The 25022-nt window shown below is 34.5% G+C and overlaps 4 protein-coding genes across 14 annotated transcripts; 3 read left to right on the forward strand and 1 right to left on the reverse strand.

Moving 5' to 3' along the window:
* Positions 1-2490: 2490 nt before the first annotated feature.
* Positions 2491-13381, forward strand: LOC101208794 (histone-lysine N-methyltransferase SUVR4). 10 transcript variants are annotated; one of them, XM_031887260.1, is made up of 11 exons: positions 2491-2647; positions 2918-2990; positions 4606-4769; positions 4924-5135; positions 5225-5257; positions 5350-5788; positions 6344-7677; positions 7804-8069; positions 9575-9641; positions 9803-9853; positions 11682-11963. In XM_031887260.1, the coding sequence occupies exons 4-11, from the start codon at positions 4953-4955 to the stop codon at positions 11817-11819; spliced, it is 2511 nt and encodes an 836-aa protein (XP_031743120.1). In that variant the 5' UTR covers positions 2491-2647; positions 2918-2990; positions 4606-4769; positions 4924-4952; the 3' UTR covers positions 11820-11963. The 10 variants fall into 10 exon arrangements, 7 of the variants coding, with proteins under 7 accessions (XP_031743120.1, XP_031743122.1, XP_011656775.2 ...); XM_011658473.2 differs by lacking the exon at positions 2491-2647 and adding an exon at positions 12905-13381 and having other exon boundaries at positions 2662-2990; positions 11682-11778; XM_011658471.2 differs by lacking the exon at positions 2491-2647 and adding an exon at positions 12925-13381 and having other exon boundaries at positions 2662-2990; positions 11682-11778.
* A 723-nt stretch (positions 13382-14104) lies between these two features.
* Positions 14105-16522, forward strand: LOC101206444 (60S ribosomal protein L23). Its single transcript, XM_004140527.3, has 4 exons — positions 14105-14265; positions 14402-14686; positions 15585-15626; positions 16179-16522. Exons 1-4 carry the CDS (start codon positions 14253-14255, stop codon positions 16259-16261), a joined length of 423 nt encoding a protein of 140 aa, XP_004140575.1. The 5' UTR covers positions 14105-14252; the 3' UTR covers positions 16262-16522.
* Positions 16523-17477: 955 nt separating this feature from the next.
* LOC101205733 (cellulose synthase A catalytic subunit 4 [UDP-forming]) lies at positions 17478-22579 on the forward strand. Its single transcript, XM_004140524.3, has 12 exons — positions 17478-17659; positions 17769-17964; positions 18092-18210; positions 18282-18351; positions 18455-18608; positions 19357-19969; positions 20047-20184; positions 20285-20410; positions 20487-20699; positions 20784-21296; positions 21410-21760; positions 21863-22579. The coding sequence occupies exons 1-12, from the start codon at positions 17609-17611 to the stop codon at positions 22442-22444; spliced, it is 3126 nt and encodes a 1041-aa protein (XP_004140572.1). The 5' UTR covers positions 17478-17608; the 3' UTR covers positions 22445-22579.
* On the reverse strand, positions 22562-24620 carry LOC101205962. 2 transcript variants are annotated; one of them, XM_004140525.3, is made up of 4 exons: positions 24385-24620; positions 24177-24265; positions 22993-23821; positions 22562-22879 (listed from the first exon to the last, which is right to left on the reverse strand). In XM_004140525.3, the coding sequence occupies exons 1-4, from the start codon at positions 24463-24465 to the stop codon at positions 22799-22801; spliced, it is 1080 nt and encodes a 359-aa protein (XP_004140573.1). In that variant the 5' UTR covers positions 24466-24620; the 3' UTR covers positions 22562-22798. The 2 variants fall into 2 exon arrangements, with proteins under 2 accessions (XP_004140573.1, XP_011656777.1); XM_011658475.2 differs by having other exon boundaries at positions 22993-23851.
* Positions 24621-25022: the final 402 nt, after the last annotated feature.

Here is a 25022-nt window from a genome sequence, read left to right on the forward strand (position 1 = left end):
GTTTTTAAATACATACATACATATATATCTATATATATTATTGTATATATGTGTGTATGTATGCAGCTATAATTTTGAAAATTCATCAACAAATTTGATCCATCTATTAGCAGCTACAAATTTGAAAATTCAAATATATACTTTACAATTTTAAGGTATTGATGAACTATTAGACACAACATTGAAAGTTCAATGATCTATTAGATGTTTTTAAAAGTTGAAATGTTAGGTGTCTTTAAAGGTTAAGATATTAGGTGTTTTTCAAGGTTAAGAAATCACGTGAAAATTCTTTGATGTCGATACATTTAGAGACGGTTTAGATTGAGATAATTATGATGAAAATAAGAGTGAAAATGTGTATGTAAACATGCACTTGTTTAGAACAGTATTTAGTAGTTTAAACATGAGAATAACCTATTATCGTGCATTACTTATGCTCGTTAATCATACTCGTCCAAAATAATGAATTTTCTTTTTTGTCCACACTCTTTTCTCTTTTCCCGAATCGCAAAAGAGATAAAAAACTAGAGATATTCTAATGTAATAAATTGGTGTATTCTTTTTTTTATTATTATTTCATGCTTGTATTTGTTAATTAAAAGTTAATTAGACAAAAAATAAATTTTTAGTTTATAAAATCACATTAAAATTAAAATGATAGTGCATGCATTTGACTACTTTCATTTAATGAATCAATACATGCTTTACTTTTATTTTAATTTGATAGAATAGTTTATACTCGTGCTTGTTTTTAAATAGATGGCAAATAAAAACTATTAATTATGTTTGGAGTTAGTTAATGATTGTTATGATTTATATAATGTGAATTTATTTATCAATTGTTTTATTATCAACTTAATATTAATTAATTACGGTTTATTAATTATTTGATTGATTAACAGCAAAATATTCATTTTACCAATATGGATAATTAATAATTTAATCGATATTGTTTGAAATATTTTTAAAAATAACAAACTTAATTAAAATATTTATCAACTATATTAAAATCATGAATTATATAGATGATAGTCACTAATACACTTTTATCGGTATTTGTCACTCGTAAAAGCATATTAATGACTACCAACGTTTATTATCGATCGAATTTGAAAATGTTGTTATATATTGTAAATCTTTTGTCAATTTTGTTATTTTTTATAATTAGTTTATTGTTAAACAATTATTTTATCAATAATTTGAATTACATTTATTGTACAACAATTAATATATTATAATTTTATATAGTTTTTATTACATGGTTTTACCAACGAAATTTATATAAAGCCATCATTTTAATTATCAACAATCGTACTTATTATTTCCATCCCAACTCTCTCGATTCAAACGACCCTTTGTGGTTGAGTGTATTTAATCTTTTATTATGTTATACTTTTAGGTCGTACAATATACATTTTATTTTGAGAGACTTCAAATTTAGAGACATGGTTGAGATGGGTTTGTTTTTTATTTATTTATTTATTTAAAGTTAAAAAGTATTTTATTATATAAAATATATTTTTTAAATCTACATTCCTAATTACTTTCAACTTATTAATAGACAAATGGTAGTTAAATGCATCAAATTTTATTAACAAACTAACTAGCGAGTATACGTACGTACGTGATCTATGATAAATATACATATACTGGTTTTATTAAATACAATCACAACATTTAAAGTTATATTATGCATTTTTCACACGTTTTGGTATAGACCTGAAGTCTCACGTTATATACATAACACGTGAAACAAAAAAAATCATAATGTGAAATATTGCTTCCATTGGATGGGATAGAAGATTGGAGGTTGTGGTATATGAAAGGCGTGAAAAATAGTAAAGAGAGCTCGTACCTAAAGATGTCCATAGGATGGGATCATAGTAACTTTCTTGCTCCCCTTTATGCCTAATTCCACACAAATATCAGCGAATTTGAGAGGATCAAGTTTTCTATGTCACCATTTGATTATTTTATCAACAAAACGAGCAATTAACACATTCTACTGTCCTTAAATAATTTGAAATAGGTGGTTGCTTTTTATATGATTAATTTACATGAACATTTTAGATTACAAACTACTAACAAATTTAGAGTGGAAGGAAATAAATTTATCAAAATATTTACACACAATCCAAATTTATTACAATTAAAACATATCATATTTTATACCCAAATTCAAACATGTTTTTTTTACGTAAACGACAAAATTAGTATCTAAACCATGAGATCAAATTATCCACTTAAGAACAAAATTTAAAACTACATAGATGTTTTTAAAATACGTACAAAGTTAAAACATATTATAAAAAAAATGATCGAATAGATATTAGACAATAACAAAAATATTTATAGATTTATTTGTGAACCGAACGATTTATGGTCGAAATGAGGTTTATATGAATATGATACCCATAGTACATGAATAATAGCATCATATGTTTAGTAGAATATAAAGGAGATATCCTTCCAATGCCAATATGTCATGGACATGTGTGTAAAATCTCGATCAGTAACAACTTCTATATTTGAAAGAAGGTTTACTACACTTGCACGACTCGCTCCACTCCCATTCTTACAAAAGCTTGGGACCTTCTTGTTCTGTTGACAGAAAAACCGCTAACTCTCTTACGAATTTGTTTCACTGGTCTGTAAAATCTGTCCATTTTATTCTCTCTTTACCCTCTCCTTCTTTTTCTCTGTCATGGCGCTCAATTTCAAATGATTTTCTTTTCTTCCCTCCTTCTTTCTCTCTCTCCCGCTTGTTACTGATTAATTTCACTGCTTTCTTCTTCCATTTCTGTTGCACATTTCCCCACTCTCTTCCTCCCCTACCAAATGCGGGAGGTTTCAAGAAACCCCACCTCTCAATTTCATGCTATTTCTCACTTGAAACCTTTCTATATTTATTTTTCAGCTTCTTCCCCTCTTGGGCTTTCGTGGGTCGATTCAATCTTCAAGGTTTTGCCATCCCCATTTCTGTTTACTTGGTGAGTTTTTCTTTTTTCGATTCTTTTACTTGTTGGGGTTTTAGGGTTTTCTTTTCGCTTGTAAGATTTTATCGATGAATGTCTGTTTCTCATTTGAATAACGTGGGGTTTAGTTATATTCCCGCAATGATCAAGATATTTCATTTTACTTTGCATGCATTCTTGTGTTTTTTATTCTTTTACTGTCTGGTTGAGCATAGCTGCTTTCTGCTGCTTACTCTTCTCCACCCTTCTATCCAACTGGATTGTCCTGAACAATTTAGTTTAGCTGGTGCATGTTGTAATGATTCTGAAAAACTGACGAGCTATGAAACTTACTTTTTGGAGTTTGGATAGCCAAGAACACAGTGCATCTTTAGCTATTGACTATACTTCAAGAAATATAGTTACCTTTGTCATTGTCATTAAAAACGTAAATGTATGTTTTGCGACATTGCATTTAAAATCATAATACTAGTTTTGGTAGGGTTCTTGCAATCTGGCACAGAAAGTAGTGGTGGTTGATATTTATATATATACTTTTTTAGTTTTATTCTTCGTAAGTCATTGTTATTGGTTTCTTTCACTTGATGTTTATGGACATATTTGGGAGCATTCAGCTGGCAGGAGGGAAATTTTCAAATTGGCTTGTCCTGTGCTTAAATTGTTGTCACAACGCTGATAATTAGTTGGTAAATGTAATAATATACTGTATAATATATTTAAATACGTACAAATATAAAGCATAAAAAATGTCAATAAAAATCAAAATCAATTAAAACTTAGTTTTACACTTTCTATGTTAAAAGTGTTTATTTATTTATTTTCATACTTTGGACCCCTTTTTATTTTTATTTTTATTATATTTATTATTTTTACAGAGGTCAACTTTTATTGAAAAATGGAATTCTCAACATTGTGTCCTAATATGTTTTTGACTTTTAGAGTTTTGATATAGAATTCCGTTTACACTTACAATTTTCATATTTTGAACACTACTATGGTATCGTGGCCAAACTTTCTCTTTTTGACTATTTGGTGCTGGGATCCTCATGAAAAAAGTTTTAATGAAGTGGTTGCCATGGTTTGGAACTTTATATCTATGATGTATGAGGTCATACACGCCTGCATTTGGCTGTTTGCTTCTTTAACCACGGGAGTACATATCTAGTGATAGTAAACACTGTGCCCAAATATGTTTTTGACATTTAAGAGGTTTCAATATACAATCTCGTTTTGTTGTTGTCTTTTTTAATTCTATTATGCTGGTATTATTTTTTTTAACAAAAAATGTTTTCAATCTTGAAATGTTGCTTATAGATGTGTTCACTTCATATGCTTTCCAGAAGCATTTTGGATATTTGTTTTAATATTTGAAAACAATGTACAGCACATCATACTGTTACCTAACCTAAATTAAGCTTTACTGAATATTTTTGCTACAGTATCTTTAAATAGTTCTTGTCCACGTATTGCTGCTCTGCCTCTGCCCGCACCTAGTCAAACATGGAGGACATTCAGTTTTAACTTATAAAAATTATGGTTGAATAGAAATTTCCTTTTGTTGAGTAACAAAAATAAAATTTCATATACTGCAATGAAAATTTGCATTGCGCTTGATGTTTCAATGCTGCAGATTTCCAGTTAATTTCCAAGAACTATCTGGAAGGAGATGTGATGCATATTGATAGCATGAAAGTGGAAGGAAACTTGTAAATGCTATATTGACGGATGCAATATTATTTCTGTGGTTTGAGGATCTGTTTGCCTTGTGTATTCATGTTTCCTACGGCTTAGCAGGCAAGTCCATGCTATGTGACTGGGATGCTTTGCATTAAATCCCTTAGCCTAGGATGTGCAATTTTGTTAATTTTTTTGACAAGTGGTTGTAAGATCAGAAGGGCCTCCTTAATGCTCAAGTAAAAAAATCTTGATATAATTCTAACAAATGCAGGCACTTTCTTCCTTTGGATCAGAATAAATATGGCACCGAATCCTCGAATTTTGAAAGCTTTTCGTGCAATGAAGGATATTGGGATCAGTGAAGATAAGACAAAACCAGTCTTAAAAAAACTCCTGAAATTGTATGATAAGAACTGGGAACTTATTGAAGAAGAGAACTACAGAGTTCTTGCAGATGCTATATTTGATGAGGAAGATAGTAAGGTACATTCTACTGAACTCATTTAATTGTATCTTGTTCCTTTTACGTATTGTGTTTCTATTTCTCACATATGTTACGTATCATCTTTCAGGTCGTAGAGGAGAAGAAATGTCAGAATTCTCAAGTGTGTACTCATTATCTTGCTTGATGCGAGGTCTTATTTTGACCCTCTTAGCCGTGCTTATATGTGCTGTTTTTGTTTTTGTTAACAAATAGGTGGAAGATTTTGGGGAAGAAGTTCAGGCGCCTGATGAGCCAGAACGCCCTCTGAAAAGGTTGCGCTTAAGAGGCCAAGAAACCCAGGTGGATGGGATGCCTTTGAAAAAGCCAAAATTGGAAGAGGATGCGTTTCCCGACGCCAATTCTCAACAGCAGATGCAGTTAAGTGGGCCTAAGAGATCTGAAACTGGTCCAAGTTCTCGTCGTGTAGACAAAGGGAAGGAACCTATGTCACCCCGTGTGGTTACAAGAGTGAAAAAATCTAGCCTAGAGAGACAATCTGCTGCTGTGCGTATTAAGGAACCAGGGGCTGATTCGGGTGTAAAAAATTCAATAGTGAGGGCATCCGGGGCTCATGCGTTGCTCAAACCTAAAGATGAGCCTGTTACTGATGATACATTTGCAAATGAGTTGCCTATTGCTGCGATTCATCCAGGTCAATAGATACTTTCTTTAGATATACATTAACATCACTTGCCTCGGCGTTACATTATGATGTTGTTTGGTTGAACATACTTGTTCTAATTTGAGGCAAGAATTGATATTCAATAGGTGCTTGGTAGTTATTTGTTCTCAAATCCAATTGGTTCAAAATTCAAATCAAGCGTTGGAATTCAACATTGAAGTTCATTTGAAGACAGCCATTGTGAAATACATCTGAAATTTTAGATGATTACTTCATTGTTGTAAATTGTAATTAATATAAGTTAGAAATAGAAATGTTAATTTTAAGGTATTACGTAAAGATAAAAAAACCAGTTGAGTAAATGGTAAAAATTACTTCCAAGAATGAATGAAAAACTTGAACTATTGAAGTATGAAGAGTGCTAGAAATGAATTGTCATTTACCAGTTTGAATCCCCTATAAGGATGAACTCATTTTTCTAATGCAATCAATCATTCAGAAGTAATATTCTGTTGAATCTTCAACCTGCAGGTTGTTTCTAAATTCTAACTGCTGAATTATTTTCCTTTGTGAAAACTTTAACAGATTCTTCAAGAAAAGAAGATTATTCCATTGCGAATGATTTAGTTAGGAAGGCAGATGGCCAAGTTGCTCAAGTATCATATCCTTCAGACGGAAGTAACAAAGGTGACGGTACGGAAACCTCATCATGTAAGAGGATTACAGGCAGTGAGCTTGCAAATGTCATGGAAGAATTACATCCTAACTTAGAGATTGCATCATCAGCCCTGGGAGAGGTAAAAATTTCTTTGTGCTGCGACTCCACTTTTGGACGACCAGATTTCCGTATGCCTAGTCGTGATGCAGTTATAAAATATATGGAGGAAAAATGTCTGCACTCATATAAAATCATTGACCCCACGTTTTCTGTTATGAAACTGTTGAGTGATATGTGTGAGTGCTTCTTGGAATTGGGAACTGATTCTCCTGATGAACAACAGGAAGGTTCAATTAGTAGAGTTCCACTTCTAGATGTAATCGAGAATTCAGACCCAATGGATACTCCAGGGACTGTTGCTAATGAAGAAAATTTGAATCTACCCACTTCTGTGAATGAACCAGTCAGTACTTCTGTGAATGAACCAGTCAGTACTTCTGTGAATGAACCAGTCTGTACTTCTGTGAATGAACAAGTCAGTACTATCTGTGATGGAGAACTTGCACCACAAGTTCCTGGTGTCATAGAGTCTTCAAGTGTTTCCAACGACCAGACTCTCCATGAGAGGTCTAAAAGCAGTAAAGAAATACCAAATGGTCATTCTGAAGATGAAGCCAGGAAGGAGTTAGATAATCTTGAGCCTGCAAATCCACACAATTTGATGGTTGTTTCACAGAGTCAACAAGCTACCGATGAATTAAGCTTCTCTCATGATGTGGATGATATAACCAAGGGAGAAGAAAGGGTTCAAGTTTCTTGGGTGAATGAAATTAATAAAGAGCATCCACCATTCTTTCACTATATACCTTGCAGTCTAATTTTCCAAAGCGCGTCTGTAAACTTCTCTCTCTCTCTGATTGGTAATGATAATTGTTGCCACTCTTGTTTTGGAAATTGCCTTACATCTTCTGTCCCATGTGCTTGTGCACGGGAAACTGGGGATAAGTATGTGTACACACCAGAAGGTCTTGTTAAGGAAATTTTTTTGGAAGAGTGGATCTCTCTTGCTCGTGAATCTCAAGGAAGTCACCAGTTCTATTGCAAAGAGTGTCCCCTTGAAAGATTGAAGAATGATGATTGTTTAGAACCCTGCAAAGGCCACTTAGAGAGGAAGCTTATAAAAGAATGTTGGAGTAAATGTGGTTGCAACAAGCATTGTGGCAACAGAGTGGTGCAGCGAGGAATAACTTGCAAGTTGCAGGTACAGTTCATGTCACACCTCTCTCTCTCCCTGGCCTCCACTTCCTGCATCTGCCTGTATGTAGAAACAGATATTTCACACATCTTTGGCTATACCTTATGTCTGAAAATTATTTCTCTGTTTCAGGTATTTTTTACTTCAGATGAAAAACGATGGGGTCTTCGAACCCTTGAAGACCTACCTAAAGGGTATTTTGTTTGTGAATATGCTGGAGAAATATTGACCATTCCAGAAATGTATCATAGAAAGGTGCAAAGCACCGAAAATGAGGTGCATGTTGACCCAATATTATTAGATGGCTTTTGGAATAAAGAAGGGCCTTTCAAGGAGGAAAAAGCTCTCTGCTTGGATGCAACAAACTTTGGAAATGTTGCCAGGTTTATCAATCACAGGTACTTGATTAAACTTCATAGGCTTCGAGTTTCCATTGTTTCATACTTTCCCCCATGTTGCCCGCGTATCCTACTATTTGGTGCTACTTTTTTACTTTCTATACTCTTTGTATTATTGCTACTACTATTATTTCATTCATTTATTTTTATTTCTATGGAAACCATAGCTTCTTCTTCATCACGTTGTACTTGTTTGATATTTCATTGATCACTGAAATTGTTTTTTATGGAAAAAAAACATCATTCTTCATCGTTCCATCATTACACTATAAACCATCATTTTCAATTTTCATCTTCTTTTTGTGTTAACTTCATTGAAATATTTCTTTAATAATGTCTATTTATTAATCTGATTTCTAGTTTCATATTTTGTTAAAGAACAAAAACTTGTTCAAGATAATTACCTAATGAGCCTTGAGGTATTCTTAGAGATCATGTTAGAGCTAATTTGTGAGAAGGAACGATTTCAGATGAAGGAATTTGTTCCCTTCCATCATTGGAATTATAACACTGAGATGAGGGTTCGAAACTTGAAAAGATTGTTCCTGTATATGACATGGATGTTTTGGCTTTGTAATCTCCTTTTGTTCAAGATACAAATTAGTTGGATATGATTTGTGTATTAATATCACTAAATCAATAACACAGGTTGGTTGTGAATTGTGGACCTGTGGTAATTTGCGAGGCTTGCGGCCATTGGGATGTTTTGTGACTATTTAGGTTGAAAGGCACATTGCAGAGGCTATCTCTGTTCATTCAAATTCAGAAGGTTTCTGTGTATTGTGCTGTAATAAGATTATGTCAATGTCATAGTCTTTAAGTAATGGAGATAATAGTTGATACGAGGGACTAATATATGGAAGTTCCATTCACCATGAGACATAAAAGGCCTTGAATCACTAAACTTTCATGGTTTGGACACCTCTTAGGGCACTTGGGATGGGGTTTTAGATGATCTAATGATTATGTGTTTATCCCTAGTTTAGAACTTGGCAAACATTTAGGGTGTTTTTCAGATGCTAAATTATATATTATAATCTGTGGTTCTTACAGTCTATGGATTATAATAGTGTGTTTAGGGTGCATACTATTTTAGTTTGAGTTGGAAATAGTAAATACAGTAACAAAAAAGGATTTAGAATACTGTAGTTAATAGTAGGTTATAATAGTTGGACACCAACTATTATAATTAGAGTTCCACTGCACCCACTTAGAGTTGGGTACCCAAAGGCTTGGATATTAAAAGACATCTTAAACAAAACACGAATCTCTCCTAGTGAACATCGTGCATCAGGCCGAGATGGTTTAGTGATTGAAGGTTTTTCAGAAGTGGCAATACTAAGCTGAAGCATATATAGTGCTTATTTTTTCAAACAAAAATAGTACATCTGAAACTGTCGCTCTAAATCATGCATAAACCTGTTTTGTTAGGCATAATCTGATTTCTGTAGATTCTGGTCCTGTTGTAGCATAGTCTAATTTCTCTTTCTTTTCAAATTTATCAGATGCTTTGATGCAAACTTGGTTGATGTTGCAGTTGAAATAGAGACTCCAGATCATCATTATTATCATGTATTGACTCATGCAACTTTTGCCTTTTCTTTATCATTTTTGTGTTAGCCGTTTTTTCTCTATCTTAGTGATCAACTTCTTTATGTTATTTTTTATTTTTCTGGAAACAAGAAACAAACTGCAATAGGGATCATCTTATTCAGTTCCTTTCCTCTCTGCAGCTTGCCTTATTCACTACAAGAAAAATAGAGGCCATGGAAGAGTTAACTTGGGTCAGTGGAAATTATTATATATAATCGTTGTTTGGGTTTATTTGTTTGCATATCTTTTTGACTTAGTGTAATTTTACCTGTCCTGTCCTTATAACTGAATCTTGGCTGCAAGAATTTCTGCATTAGTTATATTGTGGTATATCTCATAATGACGTGTTCTAGTTAGGTTTATGAACCCATCGTATATGCATATTAGGCTTATAGGGGAAAGCAATGAGACGATAGACCATGTCTTGGCTGCAAGAGTTTCTGCATGAGTTATAGTAAACAATGTACCTGTTCTTCCCATTGCTTTCATGTACTTTTTTTTTTTATAAATAATTTTAATTTCTTATTTTTACTCTATTTTTTTTAAAAGAAAAAAATTCCTAAGATGTCATTGAAATAAAAAATTACGAAGAATCTGCACACGTGGAAAAAACAACATATTACGGATTCAAGAAGCAAACCACAATCATTTGCTTGATCTAAGAACTAAACAAGCCAAAACCCTTCCACTAGAACTTAAAATCACCCAGAAAAGAAAAAAAAATCCTGGCTGACAAACCAAAACCGCACAACAAAGACACTTAAACACCCAATGGTGGACTACGTAAAAGTTTGCCAGTTAGAAATTGAAGAAGATAAATTATAATCAGCAAAAGCTTGTTTATATTAATGCAGAGCGTTGGTATGAAAATAGGAAATCCATAGAATAATCGAAGGTATAGGAAGTGTCTCTGAACATACGGTAATTTCTTTCTCCAAAATAAAAAAAAACCAGTTAAAGATTTGATTGAGAGCAAGCCTTAAGATTTTCTTCGAACTATGGGAAGGATGTCCCACAAATCGCGAAGGCATGAAGATCTAAGATGTTATTAGGCATGTTCAATGACCAACCAAAAGCATCCAAATTAGTAAACCAATATTTTGAAGCAAAGGAGCGCTGGTTCTCTAGGTACATAGGATTGTTTGGATGGAAATTGGATTTTCAACAAGAAGGAAAAAAAAAGGGAGGAAGAGAAGTTTGCAGAACAAATACTGTGAATGAGATACTACATCCGTCGTTAAATTTAGTATTATATAGGGTTACTTTTACTTCACTGATTTAAGAAAACAATACTTTTAGCTTGGATGGAAGTAGACATGTGTTTATGAGGTTTTATGTAATTGTCCTTTAGGCAAATTTTGGATTGGCTTCCTTTTTGTATGATTAATTGGTCTGGACATTTCCCTTTTTCTTGGGATGTTTTTTGTATGCCTATTATAGTATTATGTTACTTTCATTGAGCTGGTTTTCTTGTTTTAAATAAAAACGTGGATGGAGGTTTATTTTGTTGGAGAACAATATTGGGGAGTATGCAAAAATAGCAAAGAAAAATTATGATAATAGGGCCCATGTCACTTATATTTTCAAAATTGCAAAAATAGCAAATTTAAAAGTAAATTATCATCATATTACCGTTGATGAACGTGTAATATAATTTTATTTTATTTAACATTGAAATACTAGACAAAAGTAAATTAAGAAAGTAACTATTTAATTTTAAGTGAAGTTTTTAAAATTTAAAGTTCAGGACACCATAGAAAACATCTATTTAAGGGTTTTACTAAAAAATTTACCTCAGTTCATTTTAAGTTGCTACAAATCTAGCTTCTTTGTCTACTTGGTGCATGCAGTAGTTGAGTCATTCTCATTTCCTTTGAACTGTATGTTTCCTTTCTGAATGATGGATGCAAATTTGATCATTACTAAGCGGTGCTCAAGTGTTCATTTTGAATTTTTCATCACCAATGTATTTCCTTGGCCTCTTAAAAGGCCCTTACTGATATTTTGCTTTAACTGCAGGATTATGGCATTGATTTTAACGATCTTGATGATCATGTTAAGCCATTTCTCTGTCAATGTGGCAGCAAGTTCTGCAGAAATATGAAACGATCTTCTAGTAGGTTTCTTGCGTTTCTTTCCCAGTTACTCTTATCTTGATTGAATTAGCCCACCATGTGAACCTTGTTTCTTAATATTTTTCTCAATTCCTCCATTAATTAGTACAATTGTCGCATTAATAGTTTTATCTTTTTCTGGCGCTACTGCTCTGATGAATAAAATTGTTGAGTTAAATTGGATTGATCTGACTAGTCTTCTTAAACACTGGAATCTTATGGAATGGTTAATAGCCTAGGTAGATGACACCATCAGATCAGCTATTATGGAGCCACTTGGGACAAAGCTTATCTAGGACTATAATAACCTCCTTTTTTGCTACCCTAAATACTATTTAAAAGTTTTCAATTAGCTACCATAAAAACTATTTCAAAACTTTCAATTTGCTACTGAATTTATTATTTGTTATAGTTTTTACAATTTGACAATAATCATTTTCTTATTCTTTGCTATAATGTTTACTATTTTCTTATCAAACTAAAATAGTCTACACACTAAATACCTACTATTATAACTCAAGCTCAAATAATCTACACCTCAAACACAAATAATTCTAATCAAACTATAATAACCTAAGACTGATAATTCACTCTTTGTCCCAAACACTCTTCATGGGATTCAAATATTAAAAATCTCTAGTGCCATGCAATGTTATGACTTATGAGATCGATTACAGCCTATGTAGATGACATTGTCAGATCAACTATTATGAGAATCAAACATTAATAATAATCTCTAGTGCTATGCAATGTTATGATTTGTGAGTATATGATTGTGCTCTTTATCTATGCATTTTATAGCGATTAGTAAATATAGACTGCTGGAAGATCCAACATCTTGTAAGTTGATAGTTTGATGCACAATGTCGCCACAAATGTTGAAAATTTAGACAGTCCATGCACAACACATTACTATCTTGTTTTTCTCTTGATGCTTACTGCAGTGTTCGTTTCTTTCATTATTCGCTTTTGTTTTTGATATCATTAAAGATCTCCCGTGTATGTCCATGTGAGTCTGTGATTGTTTCATATGCAAATGTATTTCACCTGTGCTTATTGTGGCATTCACATACCTGGCGCTGCTTACCAGTAGTTTCACTCTAAATTTTGCTTTGCTGACTTTATCAGGATGACTTTATTTTACTCAGGATCTAAATCAGCATCAAGTACGAGATGAAAGTGGGATGATGCTTCTGTTTTTAATATCGTGGCTTTGTAAGATGAAGTTATTGCGAAATATTGAAAACATAATGAATTTGGTTCAGCTGACCACTGTCTAGTTTAGTTTTGAAGACGATGGTTCAGTTTTGGGTAGTAAAGCTGAGGATCGATCACCGATTCACATTCTGTTTTGGTAGTTAGTTTATGTGTATTAGTACTACAACAATGATGTCCATAGATTTTTTTACATCTGGCCATGATATTTAGTGGCGTTGAAAGTTTTGAAGATTATAGTTGACATAACCTGGATCTGGTTGCTGCTGTTCTTGCTGGGAAAGGTGAATGAAGTTTTTGTTTCTCTTCATTTCGTTCAATCATCCTGTGAGAAATCTTGAAAACGGACAATGATAATTGTCATAAATCGAATCTTCAAACTCATTTGTAGATCATAGCTGGTATTGACATAAACATCACTTTATTATTGTCATACGAAAGTTTTTGGATGGATTACAAAGGTGAAATACTAATGATCTGTTTTGCTTAATGTTATGTCCAATTTCAAACTCATTCTAGAGTCAAGTGTATTAGGGGTGTGATGTCATAGGATTAGGATAATTTGGTAAATTCAAATTAATCTTGGTTAATCCTAGATTAATCCAATTTTAGTTTCCTAGTTAGTTTTTTGTTTCTTTAGCTATTCTTTTATTATCATATCTATAATGAAAAATATTGTCGAAATTTAATGAAATTTATTATGGATGTAAATTGATAAACTAATAAACAATATCTTTTTTTATAAACTATATCGTTTAAGGCATTACATGAAATTTGTTACATTCTAAAGACTAAATGTAATGGTTTGTTTGGATTAACTTAAAAGTTGGGAAGCCTAATAAATTTGTACTCATAAAGTAATTTAACCAATCCTGTTTTCATCCCTCTTAACAAATAAAGTAAGTAAATTAAAATGGCAACCCATGAACCAAAATAATAGTGTTTCTATATGATATTAAATTGAATATTTTGGGGGTAAATAGGATAATATAAGATGAATTTTCAAAAATCAAATTTAGTTTAACAAGATAATAAGTTTTTATAATATAATAATAATAATAATAAATAGGAATTATTTTGACGTCATAATTCATGGAGGGGCATTTATAAGAAAAAACCTATAGCTTCTGAGGGTATTTATGTAAAAATGTCCAACCCAAAACCCTAGAGCTCTAAGAGTGGCGTAATGCATATAAAACTAAAACTAATGCTAATGCTTCTGTTATAGCGGCCGCGGGAGAGAAGCCAAAATCCATCGACAATGTCGAAGCGAGGTTTTCTTCTTCTTCTTCTTCTTCTTCTTCTTCTTTAGTGCTTGTTCTTCAATGGCTTCTTGTTGGTCAAAATGAATTTACTCTGCTGTTGGTATCGTTTTATGAATCGTTGGAACTAATTTGGTTGCTATCACAGGTAGGGGAGGATCCGCTGGGAACAAGTTTCGGATGTCACTGGGTCTTCCAGTGGCTGCTACTGTCAACTGTGCAGACAACACGGGAGCTAAGAATCTCTACATCATTTCCGTGAAAGGGATCAAGGGTCGTCTTAATAGGTTGCCATCCGCATGTGTTGGTGATATGGTTATGGCTACTGTCAAGAAAGGCAAGCCTGATCTCAGGAAGAAGGTCTTGCCTGCTGTTATTGTTAGGCAGCGCAAGCCATGGCGCCGAAAGGATGGTGTTTTCATGTATTTCGAAGGTTTGCCTATTTTCATCCTTTCCCTATTTGGTTTTTTGGCGTTGTTGTTTGTTTCTGCTTCGTTGAATGGAGGAGGATCTTGTTTAACTTACTTGGGTGGGAAGTCGTTATGGGTGTTGAATTAGGACTATTTACGATACTAATTGTTGGGTTATCAGTGTTATCTGTGGGTTGAACTTGCAATTTCGTAACTGTAGCTTTCTCTTTGCTGTTCGTATGGTCGTTTATCTCATTACTGTGAAAATTTATTCAGAACTTGGCTGCCTCGTGTCATATTACTTCTCCATATGAAGGACTTATGGTTTGTTGTTCTTTTTTATTTTTTTATTAAAATAAGTTGTCCCCTTTTTTCCAATATATTTTAATGGTTATCCATTTGATTGACGAGCCTTATGTGTAAACGCCATTTTATGACTAGGGCAACCATTTTTCTTTCAGTATACGATAGCTTCTAGAATTTTTGAATTTGCTACACCTTGTAAGATTGTAGAAAGATGAATGTCTAAGTTTATGAGAAAGGATTGCTACTTCCTTTTATTTTGTAGTTTGATTGTGTATAATCTGGATCCCATTAGGATGGTTTATGTTCTTTTTCTGTATTCACAAACAATTCTCTCTTGAAAATTGGACGTGATTTTTTAATACGTTAATTGGGACTGTTCCATTGTAATTTGGAGGCTTTGTTTTTGTCCTTTTGAGATTTTAATATCTCTGAAATGTTGGCTGGGAAGTAACGCATTTTATCCCTTTTTGATCAAGAAGTTTGCTGGACAATTGATTGTGAAGTAGTAGTGAATAAGATGATTGTACTGGATTCAAATGTAAATTCTTTCCACTATAAACCATTACAACTTGTTGTTGTGTTTTTCTTACATATATCGTATTTTTTCTCTTTCAGATAATGCTGGTGTTATCGTCAATCCCAAGGGCGAAATGAAAGGTAATGTTTGTTTCTTTATTTATTTTTCACAGTATTATTTTTATACCAACGGGTGTTTAGGTCAACTTAGAATGTAATGGCTCTGTAAGCTAGTAGTATATGATGCCTTTAAATGTGTGACATGTCACATAAGATGCTAATTATTATGTAAGCCTTGAAATTTGACAAAGGCAATTCTGGGTGGAAAATTCGAAGCTTGCCTAGTAGTTTCCACTAACCAGTAGGTGCAGATTGTAAGAAGCAATGTGCACGTTGAAACATTATTTTTTGAAATCTAGAACATGCACACAGCAAGTTTAGTGTTTGATACATGTTCATCAAATGTTCGGAACATGCATTGGAGTGTGTCCAAGTGTTGGACATAGATACTAATAAAACTAAAGTACTAGCTGCCAGTTTTAACATTGATAACACCACATTATTGGTAAACAAAGAACGAATGGTCTTTCATGAAATCTGGACATCATTTATGGTGAACCGTTATGTTCTTGGGTTGGATAGCAACCCCTTCCCTATTTCAGAGATTAATGACGGTTGTGCATTTGATTACAGGTTCGGCAATTACTGGCCCCATCGGAAAGGAATGTGCTGATCTCTGGCCGAGGATTGCAAGTGCGGCGAATGCCATCGCATGAGAGCCAAAGCCATTATAGGGTCATGCCATGTTTTAGATTTTCTTCTAGTTTTCTTTTGGTTGGGTTTGCCTCTGCTTTGTTAGACACTGATGCAAGCTCATTTTTGAGTTCTCTTAATCTTACTGTATCGCTCAAGTTTAAATTGGTGTTGCCTTTTGCTCCTTTCTGTTTCATGAACTCTTGCAGTTTTTTCTATAGATACGAAGGTTGCATGTCTTATAACGTTAATATTTGAAGAAGCATTAGAAAGTTTTCGTCGTTCTTGCCTGCTCTTGTTGGGAAAGTTCCATTCTAAAATCAACCCATGAAGATTGATGAGAATATTATTATTATTTTTTTGAAATAATAGTTTATTGGTGGAATGTTTTTGAGGTTGAGGGTAGGTTAGGTGACATTTTCAGAAGAGGTTTTCGTCATTGATTGGTTGTGATGTAGTTATTTGAAAGTAGTAGGCTACACAAGCATTGAAATTGTTTCTATGAGTTCTATGAACTATTTGACTCATAGTGTGTTTGAACTTGTGAAAAATTATAGCGAAATACGAGAGATCAATTGAGCTATAATTCTCAAAATCAATTTACCCATCACTTGCATAAGTTACTTATATATTACAATTATATATCTCTAAGTTGAAATTTTATCTTTAAGTAATTTCTTAATAAATAGGTGATGAATTAATCAAGTTTCAAATTTTTGTTAACACTTTCCAACAAATCCATACCAGCATCCATTCAAATGTATATTTTCAAGGTACAATAAAAGAACTATACATATATTTATAAAATTATACTTTTTAATATAATTTGAAATTTTGTTACATCTGAATAATTGTTTTACAAGATATTTTAAACTTTATTTTAACTAAATCTAAATCTATTTGGAAGAATAGATGAGCGGGGAGATTCGTGTAACACGTAAATTGAAAGTTGCATAGATGTTTCATATTAGATCTTATCATTTCAATAGAAGTATTGTAGAGATATATACACACATGTATATAAAATAATACATAATATATATATAAAGAGGCAACTTTGAATTGAAGGCAAGGCAAAGCAGATTTGAACCAAATGGAACCAACCATCCCTCTCTCACCTATCACAACCTGACTTGACTTCTTTTTAACTCAAAAACCAACCCATGACTTCCCAACTCACAGTTTGGTGTAGTACCTCTTTCACCTCTATTTCATATCCTTTCTCACAACTCAACCTTTTAATACAACTCTTCTCCCTTTCTTCCTTTTGCTCTCTATCCCATCTTTCATCTCACACTCAAAAACCTCTCCTTTCTTGGTATCGGGATCGGCACTTACATCGGTTTTGGTCTTGGCCTGTCTCCAAAGACATGGCCGGGTTGGTCACTGGTTCCCAACACTATCCGCACGTTGTTGATGAGGTCATATATCATCCCTTCCTTGTTTTCACTCTCTTTGATTGTTATAATTTTGTCATTTAGTTTCTCAACTTTAAACATGTTTCTAAACTTTAGTATTGTGTATATGTAGAGTCACCGTGGACCTCCACTCTCGTCGAAAATCTGTCGAGTTTGTGGTGATGAAATAGGACTGAAAGAAGATGGAAAAGTATTTTTGGCATGTCTTGCGTGTAATTTTCCTGTTTGTCGTCCTTGTTATGAATATGAAAGGAGCGAAGGAAACAAGTGTTGTCCACAATGTAACACTCGCTACAAGCGTCACAAAGGTACGTTATACTTCGTTCTTATTTTACTCTAAATTTCATTACAAGCTAACTCATTATTTATGGTAAAATTAAGGTTAATATACTATTAGTCCATGCATCTTAATAAGTAATATATCTGATTTTATAGGTTCACCCAGAGTGATCGGCGACGATGAAGAAGCTGACGATGCTGATGATTTTGAAGATGAATTCCCCATTAAACACAACAAAAACGACGAATTTCAAGCAAAACAGCCTAATCATTCGGTAACGTAGAAATGATTTTGAGAGTAAGTTAAAACAGAGGAATTCAATTCATGGGTTTTTATGTTGTCCAGGAAAACGATGGGTACAATGATCAGAATTGGCATAAGAATGTGCAGAGCTCGTTCTCAGTTGCAGGAAGTGGTATAGTTCTAATCCATGGTGGTTGTGTGTTTTGTTTTTGGTTTAATAATTTGGAAATTTGGATGGTGTTGAACTGATGATTTGGTTCATGGAAATTGTGCAGTGAATGGAAAGGACATGGAAGGGGAGAAGGAAGGTGGCTATGGAAGTGTAGAATGGAAAGAGAGAATTGATAAATGGAAAGTAAGACAAGAGAAGAGAGGTTTAGGGAATAAAGAGGATGGAAGTAACAATGATCAAGAAGAAGATGACTACTTGTAAGCAAATTCAATCCTCTTTTCATTCTTCATTATTTTTATTTCCTTACCTATTTAGTGTTTAATATAACGTTCAATCTCAAAAGAGCGTTTGAAATTTGATATTATAATTTAAGGTTATAATAATCTGTGTTCCTTACCTTTATTATTTTAGTTTGAGTTCTACTGTTTTGTATTTAGAAATTGTATGGATGACTCGTATTTAGGGTTGATTTATTTTAGTCTAAGTTATTGATAACCTGTATTTAGGTGAAAATCATTTTAACCTATATCGATAAATAGTAAATCAGATAACAAAGAAAAGTAAAGAAAGTGCTAAGAAACACATTTGAAATGACAATTTTATAACAAAGCATCAAATATTATAATTAGAGCTTCAAACATAAAATGAGATACCTCAATTCAATTTTGCATCGAATAGGTTTTTCTTTAATAAATTTGTAATATTGTATAACGTGTAAATATCACGTTTGACATTTTTTTAAATCGACCATTCTATTAGACAAATTGAGTTTACATGCTTTTATCATAAATATTTTTAAACAACAATTCTTGGGTAAGTGACTCTAAACTCATTTTAGATTCCAATTTTCACCTAAGATTTTTTTAAAAAATTGTTCTTATGATAATGATTATAAAAAGTTATGTAGAATATTATAAAGTTCTTAAAAGAATAATTTTGTTAACTTTGTTTGCAATTTAGCCATTAATTTTATATGTAATTATGAAAGAATGTGAGTCGTGGCAGATTGGCGGAGGCCCGGCAGCCATTATGGCGGAAACTACCAATATCGTCAAGCAAAATCAGTCCATATCGGATCGTCATTGTTCTCCGTCTCGTAATTCTTGCATTCTTCTTCCGATTTCGGATCCTTACTCCGGCCTACGACGCATTCCCCTTATGGCTGATCTCCGTCATATGCGAAATCTGGTTCGGCTTCTCCTGGATTCTCGATCAGTTCCCCAAATGGGCACCAATCAACCGAGAAACTTACCTCGACCGTCTCTCCATGCGGTTCGAGCGCGAAGGCGAGCCCAATCTTCTCTCACCGGTCGATTTCTTCGTCAGTACAGTGGATCCTCTGAAAGAACCGCCGATCATTACCGCCAACACCGTCCTCTCGATTCTCGCGGTTGATTATCCGGTGGAGAAGGTCAGCTGCTACGTTTCGGATGATGGAGCGTCGATGTTGCTGTTTGATACACTGGCGGAGACGGCGGAGTTTGCTCGGAGGTGGGTGCCGTTTTGTAAGAAGTTTAGTATTGAACCTAGAGCTCCGGAGTTTTACTTCTCGCAGAAGATGGATTACTTGAAGGATAAGGTGTTGCCGAGCTTTGTGAAGGAGAGGAGGGCAATGAAGGTAAGATTTGATTTTATTAATGGTTTGATTGATTTTGATTGTGAATTGAGGCTGAATTGGTGGTTATTTTGGAGCAGAGGGAATATGAAGAGTTCAAGGTGAGGATCAATGCGTTGGTGGCGAAGGCTCAGAAGAAACCAGAAGAGGGATGGGTTATGCAAGATGGGACTCCATGGCCTGGAAACCTCACCCGTGATCATCCTGGCATGATACAGGTCCGCCATTTTTATGCTGCCATAAATCCTCTAACCTTCAATTCTTCTTCTTCCCCATATACTGCATATCATTAACATTGTCCATTTTTATGCTTTGCAGGTGTATCTGGGGAGTGAAGGTGCACTTGATGTCGAAGGCAAAGAGTTGCCTCGTCTTGTATATGTTTCTCGTGAGAAACGCCCTGGATATCAACACCACAAGAAAGCCGGTGCTATGAATGCACTTGTAAGTGGCTCTTCTCCTGCTTCAAATGATTTTAACAAGACTATGAGAATGAACCTTATTGTATTGGGTGCCACAGGTTCGAGTCTCTGCAGTCCTCACAAATGCACCATTCATCTTGAATTTGGATTGTGATCACTACGTCAACAATAGCAAAGCTGTAAGGGAAGCCATGTGCTTTCTAATGGACCCTCAGCTTGGAAAGAAACTATGCTACGTTCAGTTTCCTCAAAGATTTGATGGTATTGATCGCCACGATAGATATGCTAACCGAAATATAGTGTTCTTTGATGTAAGTCGGAAGCTCATTTGACGTATTAATCATGTCTTTGTTTAAACTCCATTGTTATTGAGTGGATACTAACTGCAATTGCAGATCAACATGCGAGGACTAGATGGAATCCAAGGCCCAGTTTATGTTGGCACAGGATGTGTCTTCAACAGACAGGCTTTATATGGATATGAACCACCAGTCTCAGAGAAAAGGCCAAAGATGACATGTGATTGCTGGCCTTCTTGGTGCTGCTGCTGCTGCTGCGGTGGATCAAGGAAATCGAAGTCCAAGAGGAAAGGAGAAAGAGGTTTGCTTGGAGGCTTGTTCAAGAAGAAGAAAATGATGGGGAAGAGTTATGTAAGGAAAGCTCCGGGACCAGTTTTTGATCTTGAAGAGATTGAAGAAGGGTTTGAAGGTTACGATGAGTTGGAGAAGTCATCACTCATGTCCCAGAAGAATTTTGAGAAAAGATTCGGGCAGTCACCAGTTTTCATCGCTTCCACCCTTAAGGAAGATGGAGGTCTGCCAGAAGGGACTAATAGCACATCACTCGTTAAAGAAGCCATCCATGTGATAAGCTGTGGTTATGAAGATAAAACAGAATGGGGAAAAGAGGTTCGTGGCCGTGGCCGAGGCCATTGGCACAATGCTTTTATATTCTTTAATTTTAAAACCTCCACGTGAATTTAAGTAACACTTCCTGGTGAACAAATATGTTTCTTTTGCAGATAGGTTGGATTTACGGGTCTGTCACTGAGGATATTTTGACTGGATTCAAGATGCATTGTAGAGGATGGAAGTCGGTGTACTGCATGCCCCATAGACCAGCGTTCAAGGGATCGGCTCCGATAAATCTTTCGGATCGTTTGCACCAAGTTCTGAGATGGGCTTTAGGTTCTGTTGAAATCTTCCTCAGCCGACACTGCCCGCTGTGGTATGCTTATGGAGGAAAGCTAAAATGGCTTGAGAGGCTTGCTTACATCAACACTATTGTTTACCCTTTTACTTCTATTCCATTACTTGCTTACTGCACAATCCCTGCTGTCTGTCTTCTCACTGGAAAATTCATTATCCCCACAGTAAGTGATTCATCACTGTTCTTTGTTGCATCTCTTCTCAATCAACTTAAAACAACCAAGTGTTCATCTACAAGCACTAAAATATGAGCATATTTTCTGCAGTTGACGAACTTGGCTAGTGTCTGGTTCATGGCCTTGTTTATTTCCATCATTGCAACGGCGGTGCTGGAGCTTCGATGGAGTGAAGTGAGCATTGAAGACTTATGGCGTAATGAGCAATTCTGGGTGATTGGTGGTGTCTCTGCACATCTTTTTGCAGTGTTCCAAGGCCTTCTCAAGGTCCTTGGTGGAGTAGACACCAACTTCACAGTTACAGCAAAAGCCGCTGAAGACACCGAGTTCGGAGAGCTCTATCTTTTCAAGTGGACGACTCTTCTTATCCCACCAACCACTCTCATAATCTTGAATATGGTTGGAGTGGTTGCTGGAATTTCAGATGCAATCAACAATGGCTACGGTTCATGGGGTCCTCTATTTGGAAAGCTGTTTTTCGCTTTCTGGGTCATTGTTCATCTCTATCCTTTCCTCAAGGGTCTGATGGGAAAACAAAACAGGACTCCCACCATTGTTGTCCTTTGGTCCGTGCTTCTTGCTTCCATATTTTCACTGGTTTGGGTGCGTATTGATCCCTTCTTGCCCAAGCAAACTGGTCCTGTCCTCAAACAATGTGGAGTTGATTGCTAGATTTGCTCTATGATGCTCCCCTTTCACTTATTTTTGTTGGGTTGCCTCAGTTGTGTTCGAATGTTTGAAGTTTTGAGATCTGTAGCCTTTTGTTGTTTGAATGAATATACAAAAACATAATGAACTTCATTTCGATACATAATCTCACAATATTAGTTTCATATGTAAAAACACACCAAAATGGTATTTCATGAGAATACAATGGGCAACTGATTCACAAACAAATCAATATAATCAGACTATTAGAAGGAAGTCAAACCGTTAAACTAATTTACAAACAAATAAACAAACTTTACATAACTAAATAGAAGAAAATAAAAGAGTTGACAACAAATAAACAGTTCTCCAAAAGCTTCAAGCTGCAACTCCTCTACTATTCAAAGCTCTCTCCAACCTTGTTTCAAATGGTGTGGAGTGCCACTTCACTGTCTTATCCTGCACTCACAAACAAAAGGACAATTGCTAAGAAATTCTTCGTCTAAAAACATTTTTTCCACTTAAAAAGCCATTTCAAACTGATCCCTTAAATAACTGCTTCAAACCCATACCTCTCGATACTTGCTAGTTGTATTTGGTATTCCTTTAAATGAAGAAGCTGAATCGCAATCCTTATGACTCACTCCTTGTCTGTGATACATCCCGGCCGTTCCAACTTCAGACATCTTGCTGTGGCCGCTTCCTTTCAGAGAGCTCGATCCTTGCAATGTCCCACTTTTCAGTGGAGTCATAGTGGCTTCTAAAGCCATTGTTGGAGTAATCTTGACTGGTGTTGCTTGTGATGAAGGCAACCAGTTAGAAAGGCTGGCATCAACACACGGTTCTCCACTCGGCTCGGAACTGTATGGAAATCCATCAACACTTGATTCTTGTTCTAATTTGGCATTCTCTTTCTGAAGTTTTGGTGGAAATTCCTTCTTGGATTTCACAGCATTCCATTGAGAAAGATTTTCAACTGGATTCAGTACGGAGGAAACATAAGCAGTCCTATGCCTCACATTTGTTGGGTTTAACCTACAAACATCCATTGAACTTTCATCCACAGAAGAATCTTCCTTCATTGATTCAACTATTCCAAGTTCATCATTTTCATCACTGTCAAGATGAGTATCAAAAACCTCATCCTCATCTTCATCATCACTATCCTTACAGTTCCCGTATCGATGAATTCGAGGGCAAGATGATTTGAAGTTGGCATTGAGAGGAACAACAAAATCTTCAGAAGAAGATTCGGATTTGCTTAGTTTTTCCTCACTGTCTTCTTCCTCCTTCTGGCCTTGTTTCTTCCCATGAACTGAAACAGCATCTTGTTGTGGTAAAACAATATGCTCATCCTCGTGAGATTTCACAGAAGCCACTTCTAACCCATCAATCCTATTCCTATGATCATAAGCCTCGTTGTTCTTATTTCTAACCAAAACCAAAATTATACAAGAAAAAAAAAGTTAAATTACACCAAATATCACAGTGGTAGATTTCAACTATGATCTTTAAAAGGTTCTACTTTTCCAGTCGAAGTTTGAATTTGTTCCAAAAAAAGTATATTATTGGTTAAACCTATGAACAAATCTAAACTCAAAACTAAATACAATTTCTTAATACCTAGAAACAAAATGAAGATCAAATTAAAAAACTCATAGATAAAAGTGTAACTTCTTGAAACATATAAACAAACCAATCTTCCCACATGTATAACAAAATAATAAAATTATAATTCGAGAATTGAAGTACTCACCCAGCTTCAACCGGATGGAAGAGTGTATTGTTAGAGTCGTCAAGCAAAGTATGAACAGAAGATTGGTGGGTCTTAGCGATCGCATTCCTCTGCACCAAACCCACATCAAAATTAGCCAAATTATTCAATAACAGTTCGCCCCCACAAATTCTTTTTTGCTCATTAGATAAAAAAGAAAGAAAAGAAAGAAAGAAAATTAATTAAGGACCTGAATAACGGTGGAAGGGTGATGATTCTTGAGGCGTTTGGAGTTTTTAGAAGAACCAAAGCAAGCAAAAAAGCAACCCATCGCTTTGTAATTACTTTAGAAGAAGAAGAAGATTGGGTTAAAAATGGTGGTCTTTCATGGAAGTTCGGTTCGGAAAGGGAAGAAGAAAGGATGTGGAAATTTGAAATTTGGAGCGGAGAGCTTGTGGGTTTCTTTTAGCATTGAGTTTATTTTATTGTAATTTGAAGTTAAATTTGTATTTATTGTAAAGAGTAAAGTAAGTGACCGTTGGAATTGGAATTTGAAATTGTAACCAACAAATAGACTTTTGCAAATTCCACAATAAATATGATTAAATTAAATAAAAAAGAGCAAAAAAAAATTATTCCCTTCCACTAATTGCTTTATAATTTACGACGTCATCTTAGTTTAATGATAACGGATTATACGTACTTTCATTTCTAATTTGAATATAGTAAGTAAAATTCGGTTATGTGTTCTAAATTTGCGGTTTGGATAAGAGGAGTTTTGAAATAAGACTTCGTGATAAAGACGTTGGTGTTTGAATCAATCCATAAGATCTTATATGATTAAGTATAAGTTCTTTCGCGAGAAAAGTTGGTTAGTTCGCAAAAGAA

Source organism: Cucumis sativus, chromosome 6 (genome assembly GCF_000004075.3).
Source record: "Cucumis sativus cultivar 9930 chromosome 6, Cucumber_9930_V3, whole genome shotgun sequence".
Lineage (NCBI taxonomy): Eukaryota > Viridiplantae > Streptophyta > Magnoliopsida > Cucurbitales > Cucurbitaceae > Cucumis > Cucumis sativus.